Raw genomic sequence first — 12,270 nt, 5'->3', positions numbered from 1 at the left:
CTGATTCAAATGACCAGGTCACTGAACTGTTGTCATTTTTAACTAGCCAGTAATCATTTTACACCTAAAGGTTTTTCCAAGGTAAAGATTCCCATAGATGTGAAATTTGGTGCCGTGGGGTTGCTGGCACCAAAAAAAAAAGAATAGGAGCACTCCAACTCTTTCCGACAGAGCCAACAGTCTTAAAAAGACATAGGCCACGTTTAGCAGTTTGTCTTAATGATAGAATATTGAGATTCAAATAGTGACAGGTTGCTAGTCTGTTGCCTAAAAGAAGAATCCCAACTTTATAAGCCTATCCCTTAGTCGCACTTTTACGACATCCATGGGAAAGAGATGGAGTGGTCCTATTCTTTCTTTTCTAATGGTGCCGAAAACTACACGGCGCTATATATGACATAGATAGAGTAATCCGCCTCTCGTATCAGTGTGAACTGTCCCTAAAAGTGCGAAGTCCGTGTATCTCGTTCTACAAGTTAGATGTGACTTAGTATTATTGTTCGGCCTTGATCATGATAGGTCGCATTATAAATGCAAAATAAGTTATAACAGAAACAGTGCCGTGTGGTTCCCGGCACCAATACAAAAAATAATAGGACCACTCCATCTCTTTCCCGTGGATGTCGTAAAAGTCGGTTAAGGGATAGGCTTATAAACTTGGGATTCCTCTTTTAGGCGACAGACTAGCAACCTGTCACTATTTGAATCTCAATTCTATCATTAAGCCAAACAGCTAAACGTGGCCTATTAGTCTTTTTAAGACTGTTGGCTCTGTCTACCCCGCAAGGGATATGGACGTGATTATATGTATGTATGTACGCAAATCGAATCTTACCGCAGCCAATCAGTTTTCTGAGTTACATAGGTACATTTATTTCATAGTTCACAGATGGTCGAAAGGTGAGGGTAAACATCGTGAGGAAACCCGCACGTTCAGGCAACTGGATGTGTAACCATGATGTTCTCCTGCATAGGTCGCGGAGGTCAGACGGGAGTCGCTTCGTGTAAAAACTTAACTTACCCAATTTTTTACCTATTCAAACGGGTGCCCTGAGATTCTTCAAAGATAATTTGAAGAGAACTTATGGCAGATGAGAGATTACTGGTTTAAACAAAAAAAAAAGAAATATCGAAGATAAATACCGCAGAGAAACAAACATACATAGAATCATGTATATATCCCTTGCGGGGTAAACAGAGTCAACAGTCTTGAAAATACTGAAAGGCCACGTTCATAAAATTGAGATTCATATAGTGACAGGTTGCTAGCCTTTCGCCTAAAAGAAGAATCCCAAATTTATAAGTCTTAGTCGCCTTTTACGATATCCATGGAAAAGAGATTGCGTGGTCCTATTCTTTTTTCTATTAGTGCCGGAATCCACACGGCAAACCATACCAGAGAAATCTTCCGTACATTCTTTATTTTTATCGCCTAGCAGTCAAGACAGGGAAAATACGTAAAGTATAATTAATTCTGATTGTAGTAGCTGCCTGCGTCATTATAATATACATACAGTTACGTCTATATCCCATGCGGGGTAGACAGATCCAACAGTCTTGAAAAGACTGATAGGCCACGTTCAGCTTTTTGGCTTGATGTTAGAATTGAGATGTATCACGCACTCGTATATAAATAAAGATTTGTATTTCTGTTTGTTACGAATTAATTGAAAAACCACAAGACCGATTTTGATGATATTTGTCGTAGGGACAGACGTAACATTCAAGAGGAATATAGACTACATTTTTCTTGAAAACCTCACGCGCAGAATCTAGTCCCAACTATTCCAATTATTTCAAATTAATATTATAAATGCGACAGTACGTTTGTTAGTTTGTTTATTACCTCTTCACGGGTTATCTAGTTAATAATTTTTCTTGAAATTTTACGTAAGTAGGTATATGCAAAAAGCGTGTATACTTGTTTGTATCGAAAGCGCTCAATTCGTCGCATTTTTTTTTTAGATGACGCTAAAACGTTGTATGTTTGTAGGTGGCGCGAAATCGGCGCTTTTTGTAGGTGGTGCTAAATCGTCGGGGTTTTTTTTTAGGTGGCGCTTAATCGTAGGTTTTTGTAGATGACGCTAAACCGTCACTTTTTGTAGATGGCGCAAAATTCACGCGAGCGCAGGTGCGTGTGAAAGTTAGTAGTATATAATGTAAATTTTCCGGTCATTCAATCGTTTCACAATGTTACCTCGTGCACGGTTAATTAATTAGTAATTACGCACTTTATTGCACCACTTCGTTAAGCAAGTGGGTTAGATTCACCCCACTCATTTATTTTTGTCATCATCGTCTTGTCTCTTGCGGGGTAGAGAGAGCCAACAGTCTTGAAAGTCTGAAAGGCCACGTTCAGCTATTTTTTGTACCGTGCCGTGTGGTTCCCGGCACTCAAGAATCACCACTCCATCTCTTCCCATGGATGTCGTAAAAGGCAACTAAGGAATAGGCTAATAAACTTTGGATTCTTATGGTAGGCGATGGGCTAGCAACCTGTCACTATTTGAATCTCAATTCCATTATAAAGCCAAATAGCTGAACGTGGCCTTTCAGTCTGATCAAGATCGTTGGCTCTGTCTACCCCGCAAGGGATATAGACGTGATGATATGTATGTATGTAACATTTATCCGTAGCCCGGAGTTCGGAGTTCACCTACAACCGACGTTCCAACAAACAAAACTCAAATTTGACGGGTGTTTAGTTTTGAAAAGCCAACAAGAAAGTAATCCTGAATATGAGAAAGTCGAAGACAAACAGCTGGGATATTAATATCGCGCATTGTCTACCGTTGTCGATATAGAAGGAATGAGTATAACCTCACCCCTTGAAGCTTGTCTCATAGTTAGATTCTTCTTGGAGCTATTTATCTATACTAATAATATAAGACTGAGTTTGTTTTCATTCATTCATTCATATAGTCACAGAGCCAACAGTCTTGTGTCGTGAATCCCAAGTTTATAAGCCCATCCCTTAGTCGCCTCTTACGACATCCATGGTAAATGAGACGGTGTGGTCCTATTATTTTTTATGTTGGTGCCGGGAACCACACGGCACTGAAACTAATGTACCTATAAATCATTGGTAGGTACTGGCCGAGGTGAAATATGAATCTGTGTCTCCATTCTTCACACTCTCGAATCGGACATTATATCGATTCGACCATTGATTCTCCTCTGTCAAAATGAATACCTTAAGATAACTTGGACCAAATCCTTGGAGCCGTGTGGAACCTATCAGTTAGCAATCTTGGCATAGCTTCCCTGCCCCACTTCCGAGCTAATGTTGGTTGAAAATACTCGCTGCCATAAGACAGTAGTGTATTTTTAACCGCTTTTAAAAAAGGTGGTTCTCATATTGCCCTGTATGTATGTGTGGATGTTTGTCTGCGGTTAATCGCGTTTCTCTGAACCGATTTTGATGTGGTTTTTAGTATAGTGTTTGTTACATTAAGGAGGAGTTCTTAAGTAATTTAATCGACGTCAAAAAAGTAGGATATCGATTGGAGGGGGTTCTCTTTTCTTACAAAAGTTATGTGTTTCGTTTTAGCTCAATGTAGATTATTAATATACCTTTAAATTTAGTTTGGATTTTTCTTCTTCACAATTTAAATTTTATCTTTTAGCCAAACAGCTGAGCGTACCTACGCCTATCAGTCTTTTAAGTTCGTTGGCTCTGTCTACCCCGCAAGGGATATGGACTTGACTATATATACGTATGTATGTACGTACAAGAATTTCCAGTTCTGCAGATAGCATGTGGAAAGTTTGAAAACGAATAAACAAACAAACTTTCTTTCACAATTATATCCTACTAATATTATAAATGCGAAAGTTTGGGAGTATGTCATAATGTCAGTATGGATGTTAGTTACTCTTTCACGTAAAAACTACGGAACCGATTACGATTAAATTTGGTATGTGTGTAGCTGAAGATCCAGAATAACATATAGGCTACTTTTTATCCCAGTATTCCCCCATCAGGGTTTCCATGCGGAGGAAGTCGCGGGCGAACACTAGTATTATATATAGTACATACATACATACACATACATATGGTCACGTCTATATCCCTTGCGGGGTATACAGAGCCAACAGTTTTGGAAAGACTCTGGTAGGCCACGTTCAGCTGTTTGTCTTTAAGATAGAATTGAGATTCAAATAGTGACAGGTTGCTAGCCCATCGCCTAAAAGAAGAATCCCAAGTTTGTAAGCCTACCCTTTAGTCGCCTTTTACGACATCCATGGAAAAGAGATGGAGTGGTCCCATTCTTTTTTTATTGGTGCCGGGAACCACACGGCACTTTATATAGTTAGGATTTGTTTCAACCATACAGATTCGCATTCATATTAACTAGGGTATTACGTACGTCCAACCTTACAACAAAGGAAATTATTTACTTAAGCATTATTGATTTATTAGTAGATACATATGTAAACATTTATACAGTTAATTATCAAATTCCTTGTAGGTATGTGTCTGACGTCTTCAAATTAAACGAGGGTCGAGATATATACATACTTCACCTGTGTTAGTGATGTAGTATATTATGTACATAGTTTCTATACCAATAAAAACTTATTCCTACTCCAAACATTTATTTTAATTTTGACAGCCCATTAAGTGTTGTAATTTGAAGTTACTGATTAGATACATACATATTATCACGTCTATATCCCTTGCGGGGTCGACAGAACCAGCAGTTTCGAAAAGACCGAAGGGCCACGTTCATCTAATGGCATTATAATGGAATTGAGATCCAAATAGTGACAGGTTGCTAGCCCAATGCCAAGTTTATAAGCTAGTCCCTTAGTCGCCTTTCCATTCCATCTCTTTCGTATGGATATCGTAAGAAGCGACTAAGGGATGTGCCCTTAATCGCCTTTTACAACATCCATGGGAAAGAGATGGAGTGATCCTATTCTTTTTTTCTATTGGTGCCGGTAACCACATGGCACACACCTTTATCACTACATATAACTTTTTAAATGTTAACACTTCTTGTTTTAATGATAAAAACAACCGCACAACACTAGGCGCGGATAATGAAACTGGAAACAACATAATCATTGACACAATTAAATAAGACAACTGTGTAAATAAGGACACACTGATAGTCAGTCTTCTTTTAGCCTTTTTTATTCCTCCATGATCAGTCACTGATAATAATACCTCTAAAAAGTCGCGTACCATACTAATTTACATAAATTATAACTTGATAATAGCCACAAAAACAGGATTGGAAAATACTTGTTTCAAACTTAGTATCTATCATGGATTTAAAAGTATATATTGTGTTTATAATATATCTAATTCATAGTATTGAAAGTTTGAATAAAGATATCAATTCTAACATACCAGATTCGAAGCTGAATTTCACACAGCTAGCGACGAAATATGGATATTCAGCAGAGGAACATAAGGTGACGACTGAAGATGGATATATCCTGACGATGTTTAGAATGAAAGGCGAGCGATGTGAAGGCACCGGGCTGCCAGTCGTGATGATGCACGGACTGCTCATGAGCTCAGATTCCTTCCTAGACGCAGGCCCTGATGCCGGCCTAGCATACCTCCTAGCTGACACCTGTGAAGACCTTTGGGTTGCCAACTGCCGTGGCAATTATTATTCCAGAGCTCATACCTCCCTAAACCCAAACAAAGACCCGAAATTCTGGGAGTTCGATGTCCAAGAAATCGGTTATTACGATGTACCAGCGGTCATTGACTACGTTTTAGATCAAACTAATGCAGATAAGGTTAATTATATTGGATTTTCTCAAGGCGCTGGAACCGTTTTTATAATGTGCTCTGAAAGACCTGGTTATTGCGAGAAATTGAACCTGCTGATAGGTTTGGCACCAGCAGCTAGACAAACTTACACGAAATCTGTATTATTCAGAACTATAGCCACTACTTGTATGAAAACAGAAGGTGTATTAAAACTAGCTGGCATTCATGAAGTGTTTGGGAAAGAAATAAGAGACATTTTGTCAGAGTTTTGCAGCTTTGACGATGATGCTTCTAATGTCTGCTTATCATTTCTTTGGTTATTGGACAGTCCTCACCCAGGATCAATTTCTTATTCTACATTAAGGAGATTGTTTGGACATTTCACAGCTGGTACGTCTTTGCAGAATATGGCTCGGTATGGTCAGAGCATGGCTACAAAGAATTTCCAGAAATTTGACTTTGGTCTTAAGAAGAATCTTAGAGTTTACGGTAATGCTTTCCCCCCGAAATATAATTTGAGCGCATCTACAATGCCAGTAATGATAATGTATGGAAAAAATGATGGTATGGTCGATACTAAAGACGTGGAATGGTTGGTATCGAAGCTGCCGAATGTGATAGAGTCATCTTTAGTTCCAGATCCTAATTGGACACATTTGGATAACACTTACAGTCGATTTATTGCAAACTCAACATTCCCCAAAATTCGAGACTTTCTAAGTAAATTTGGATAAAGTAGAGAGAGAGATAGAGATTTACGAAAATCTCTTTGTGAATTCTTCCTTAAGGAACATACAATTGATGTTAAATTTGAAGCCTCTACGCTTGTAAGTAGTTTCGGCTGTTCGTTGTCATCAGTCATAATAATTTCATAACATTTTGATGTTAAAATGATATATTTTTTAATTCTAGAATTAAAAAATATAAATGGCGACCATAGAATTGTTTTATTCCAAACTAGCTTCTACCCGCGGCTTTGCTAGTAATTTGATAAAGTTGCATCGATTCGTTTTGTAGATTTTGCACATATTATCTCGTCTTTAGTCCTTACGGGGTAGACACACAAAAGTTAACGAACATTATTATATAAGCATACTGACTAATTTTTGCAGTGTAATTTTAATATTACTTATACAATTTTACAGGTCTTATGTAAAATAATGAAAGTTTTTCTAAAACAAAGAAATAAATGTGTAATGGATACTTAGTAATTGTATATATCAGGTTTTTACACGAAACAACTCTTGTCTGTACACTATAATTTTGGCTTCTAAACCGCCCGCGACTTCGTCCGCATGGAAACCCTATCAATCCCGCGGGAACTCCGCGGTAAAAAGTAGCCTATATGTTATTCTGGGTCTACCTATATACATCCATACTGACATAATCACAAATTTTCGCATTTATAATATTAGTAAGATTCTCGGGTCACAACACAATGTTCGTTCCCGTACTCCTCCGAAACGGCTTGACCGATTCACAAGAAATTTTGTGAGCATATTGAGTTGGTCTAAGAATCGGCCAATATCTATTCTTCATACCCCCTTAGTGATAAAGGTCCACCCTTAACATTTTTTTTTCAACTACATATTACTTAATAATTATTTATATGGCAAAACAACGTTTGCCGGGACAGCTAGTCGTCATATAATATTCATTGTAAATTGGTAGACTAATAGCTGTGGGTGGTTTACTTCGCCCCTTCTCTGTACTTTTTGAGACAACATCAAAAATCGCTAAACACTTTCCACTGCTCGTTCACGAACATATAAACACGTCTATATCCCTCGCGGGGTAGACAAAGCCAACAGTCTTGAAAATACGCCATTTGGCTTGATGATATAATTTTAGATTCAAATACTGGCAGGTTGCTAGCCCATCGCCTAAAGGAAGAATTTCGAGTTTATGGATCTGTCTACCCCGTAAGGGATATAGACGTGACTTTATCTCTTGCGGGATATGTATGTGTGATAGAACAAACAAATAACGTAAGTTTATTATTTTGTATTTATATATGTATTTTATTATATTTTATATATGTACTTATTTGTTTATGTAGGTATGTCTATTATTAGTTGTGTGAGTGGACACGCCTGTCACCCTTTCCATTATGTTTCCATTGTGGAAGAGATTTCTTTTGAAATAAGCAGAACCTTTGTAATTTTGTTTCTTGTGTTTATCAGTCTCGATGTTTTCTGTGTACATAAATTAGTAAATAAATAAATAAATAAACGTTAGCGTTCCCGCCAAAACTACCTCAGCCTGTGTCATTTATATTGTTCACCTTTTTAAATTTCGAGCGCAATGTTTCTGTTCATAGATAGCTTCTTATTTTTACGCCAGTAAAATCAACTCCACAAAGCCAAATATTTTTAGGTAGTCTTAGAAATTTTAAATCTCTTTACAAAAATGAAATAGGCGGTTGTTTTCAAGCTTTTCGTGTATTCTGAGTTAAGCCATAAATTGGTCAGTATGAGAAATTTGTTAAAAAATATTATGATTAATTGACTGCAAATTTGATATAACTAATCGCAATACTAAAAAGTGTAAGTATTGATTACAAACTGAAACCAAGTACAAACATAAAATGTCTCCTTTATTCCTTACAAAAAAAATCCCCAATACTACAAAAAAAAATTACAAATCATAGTTCCGTGTATATAGATAATTCATTTATTTGATTTGCTACACACAGTTTACAACGTACGTACATATGTATAAAATAACAAATCAATAAGTTGCAGCAATACAAAAAGGTAAGGTAAGGTAAGGTCAACGAATTTATTTCTTGATATAAAATTTTAATTATATTTACGTAAATAATCGCGAATTTTAGGGAATGTCAAATTTCCAATGTATTTACTGTACGTGTTGTCCAAATGCGTCCATTTTGGGTCTGAAACTGGAGAAATTTCAATTAAATTGGGCAACTGTGATGCCAGCCATTTCACATCCTTAGGATCTGCTAATCCATCGTTTTCACCAAATAGTATGACCACTGGCATTGTTGAAGCACTCAAATTATACTCCGGTGGATCTACACTTTGATAAAGCACAAGATTTTTTACAGTACCATAGTCAAATTTACGAAATTTATCATTAATCACACTTTGACCATACCATGCCATGTTATGCAAAGATGTCCCAGCAGTGAAATGACCAAATAATGATCTTATAGTCGGATAAGTAACTGAATTTGGATGTGGACTGTCTAATATCCACAAAAATGATAAACAAATATCAGAAGCCACATTATCTAAACTACAAAACACTGACAAAATATCTCTTAATCCTTTGCCAAATAGTTCATTAACTCCCAATAATTTCAAAGCATCTTCTGATTTCCAACTTAAAATTGCCAGACTTCTGAAAAATACAGACCTGGTATGTGTCTGTCTTGATGCTGGTGCCAGACCAATCAACAGGTTTAATTTCTCACAATAATCAGGTCTTTCAGAGCACATTATAAAAACGGTTCCAGCGCCTTGAGAAAATCCAATATAATTAACCTTATCTGCATTAGTTTCATCTAAAACGTAGTCAATGACCGCTGGTACATCGTAATAACCGATTTCTTGGACATCGAACTCCCAGAATTTCGGGTCTTTGTTTGGGTTGAGGAAGATATGAGCTCTGGAATAATAATTGCCACGGCAGTTGGCAACCCAAAGGTCTTCACAGGTGTCAGCTAGGAGGTATGCTAGGCCGGCATCAGGGCCTGCGTCCAGGTAGGAATCTGAGCTCAAGAGCAGTCCGTGCATTATCACGACTGGCAGCCTGGTGCCTTCACATCGCTCGCCTCTCATTCTAAACATCGTCAGGATATATCCATCTTCAGTCGTCACCTTATGTTCCTCTGCTGAATATCCATATTTCGTCGCTAGCTCTGTGAAATTCAGCTTCGAATCTGGAATGTTAGAATCGATAAGGTTGTTCAGACTTTTGGTACCATGTATTAGACATAACAAAAGTAAGTACACGTTTACAATCATAATCGCGATTGATTGATTGTTGGCTCTGCTGCCCCGCAAGGGATGTAGACGTGATAATATGTATCACGATTGATGACACTTTTGTTTGCAGATTTTAAGAGTGATACAGCAATCTCAATTATGCTATTATCATTTGCAAAAATTTATATTACACTGAGCACGGGTGGCGTCTGCTAAAACTCCAGTGTCTATGAAAAAATGTAAATGTAGCGTTTTAGTCTGACTAATATTTGCACAATTGTTTTCTTTTGAAATAACTCCGATAACAGAATGTTTATCAAGAATGAAAATAATTTATTTTTTGGATGAGAACCGACATAGTATGTACTTATCTCAATATGTAACTATATGTGCTTCTTTTTGAAATAAATTATATGTTTGTTTAAACTCTGTGGTTTCACTATGATAAATATTTATGTGTAATAATTGTTAATACATACATAAATATGGTCACGTCTATATCCCTTGCGGGGTAGACAGAGCCAACAGTCTTAAAAGGACTGAATGGCCACGTTCAGCTATTTGGCTTAATGATAGAATTGAGATTCCAATAGTGACAGGTTGCTAGCCTATCGCCTAAAGAAGAATCCCAAGTTTGTAAGCCTATCCCTTAGTCGCCTATTACGACATCCATGGGAAAGAGATGGAGTGGTCCTATTATTTTTTTCATTGGTGCCGGGAACCACATGGCACTATACATACATGTAACAAATACGTTATATTTTTAATTTACATTAATGTGTTAACAATACAAATATATACATTAGTTACAGTGTCAACTGAAACTAAAAGGATGTACAAACAACACCTGTTACTATTAATTATAAATGCGAAAAATTAATTTTGCATAAAATATATCTACATACATAAATATAGTCACATATATATCGCTCGTGGGGTAGACAGAGCCAACAATCTTGAAAAGACTGATAGGCCACGTTCGGATATTTGAAATTACGTATTTACGTATTAATAATAAATTAATTGGATATTTATCTAAAATGTTGTAAATCTTATTACAAAAATACAGATAGAACGTAAAGGAGGTGTATTAAATTTTTTAGGATAGAACAAAATAATGAAAATGATGTGGCGCCATCTCTACGCCACTCGTCACAACATTCAATCAAAACAACTACTGTCAATCATCGCGAAGAAATTGACGCGCTCAACCAATAGCAGCGAAGAATCTAAGACGCGATTTCAAAGATTTCACGGATTGGAGCTATATATACAACCTCCGACACAACATCGTCTGTCGCGCGGTTCCCCAGGCACAACACCTAGCCTGGCGGAAGATCTTCCCTTTGGTGGCGGTCGAGCCGAATCATCGCTCCCGCTACAATGATATATCCCATATATCATTGTAGCAGGGACACTTTACATACATAAAGTCACCCTTGGGGAGTAGACATAGCCAACAGTCTTGAAAAGACTGGAAGGTAATTTGGAAGCGGCGGTAAACTAAGTTTTAAGTAATTTATTGAAATGTCCCATAAAAATGAAAAATAAATATTCCACGCGGACGAAGTCTCAGGCACAGCTAGTAACTAATAATTCCACGACGACGAAGTCGCGGGCACTGCTACATATTACGATAAAAATTGTCGTCTTTTTCTATTTCCATAGTGACGTACAAGAGAGACACATATAACACGTGCAATATGAACAGGAATTGCTTATATTACGGCTACTAAGGCGCTGGTTTACTTATTTGCTAGGGTGACCAAGTATTACCAATAATAGACCAAGTAGTACCTCACGAACACAATAGATTTTTATGGAAACCGTTACTCAGTTTCATTACTTAAAGAATATAAATAAAATCACGCCCCTTTCCCGGAACGGTAGGCAGAGACTACATCTTTCCATTTGACACGATCTCTGCATACTTCTTTCGCTTCATCCTAATTCATAACCCTCTTCATGCAATTTCGGCGGTTTCGGGTAATCTCGACCTGATCTTTTGCCAGAACGTCGCCGACTTGATCAAGTTATAATTAATTATATTCATATATTTATTAATAATTAACTTTGTATATAAAATTTAAAAAAAAAAATGTGTGTACGTTCATCTAGGCCTTCTATATCGAATAAAAATTCAAGCTGTTAGTGTAAATGTCGTGTGGTTCCCGGCACCAGCAGAAAACCAAAGAATAATAAATAAATAATAAATGAATAAATATATATGGGAAAAATTACACAGATTGAGTTAGCCTCGAAGTAAGTTCGAGACTTGTATTACGAGATACTAACTCAACGATACTATATTTCATCAACTTTTTAAATCTATATTAATATTATAGAGCTGAAGAGTTTGTTTGAACGCGCAAATCTCAGGAACTACCGGATCGAATTGAAAAATTATTTTTGCGTTGAATAGACCATTTATCGAGGAACTGCAACTGTAAGGAGCAAAGAAATAATAAAAAAATGTGAAAAACGGGGAAAATTATTCATCCTTGAGGGCTTCAATGATGCCCAAAATAACTGTTCCACGCGGACGAAGTCGCGGCCACAGCTAGTTACTTATAACAAGATTTT

General features: G+C 37.0%; 3 protein-coding genes across 3 annotated transcripts in view; 2 read left to right on the top strand and 1 right to left on the bottom strand.

Moving 5' to 3' along the window:
- LOC106140696 (uncharacterized) overlaps nucleotides 1-12,270 on the top strand; it is a 76,860-nt gene that overhangs the window by 20,654 nt on the left and 43,936 nt on the right. The window lies entirely within an intron of this gene.
- Nucleotides 5,112-6,663, top strand: LOC132903295 (lipase 1-like). The gene has a single exon (XM_060951214.1). It carries the CDS (start codon nucleotides 5,275-5,277, stop codon nucleotides 6,466-6,468), a length of 1,194 nt encoding a protein of 397 aa, XP_060807197.1. The 5' UTR covers nucleotides 5,112-5,274; the 3' UTR covers nucleotides 6,469-6,663.
- Nucleotides 8,366-9,905, bottom strand: LOC132903297 (lipase 1-like). Its single transcript, XM_060951239.1, has 2 exons — nucleotides 9,116-9,905; nucleotides 8,366-8,636 (listed from the first exon to the last, which is right to left on the bottom strand). The coding sequence occupies exons 1-2, from the start codon at nucleotides 9,724-9,726 to the stop codon at nucleotides 8,594-8,596; spliced, it is 654 nt and encodes a 217-aa protein (XP_060807222.1). The 5' UTR covers nucleotides 9,727-9,905; the 3' UTR covers nucleotides 8,366-8,593.

This window comes from Amyelois transitella, chromosome 24 (assembly GCF_032362555.1).
Source record: "Amyelois transitella isolate CPQ chromosome 24, ilAmyTran1.1, whole genome shotgun sequence".
In the NCBI taxonomy this organism is placed as follows: domain Eukaryota; kingdom Metazoa; phylum Arthropoda; class Insecta; order Lepidoptera; family Pyralidae; genus Amyelois; species Amyelois transitella.
The sequence above is the reverse complement of the archived record's forward strand: the minus strand, read 5'-3'. Positions and strand labels throughout refer to the sequence as shown.

Excerpts from the sequence above, each read along its gene's own strand:
- LOC132903295 (XM_060951214.1), top strand. The coding sequence starts at position 5,275 with ATGGATTTAAAAGTATATATTGTGTTTATAATATATCTAATTCATAGT.
- LOC132903297 (XM_060951239.1), bottom strand. The coding sequence starts at position 9,726 with ATGATTGTAAACGTGTACTTACTTTTGTTATGTCTAATACATGGTACC. Across the intron at positions 8,637-9,115 it reads TCAAGACAGACACATACCAG|TTTCAGACCCAAAATGGACG; the intron begins GTCTGTATTTTT and ends AAATTTCTCCAG.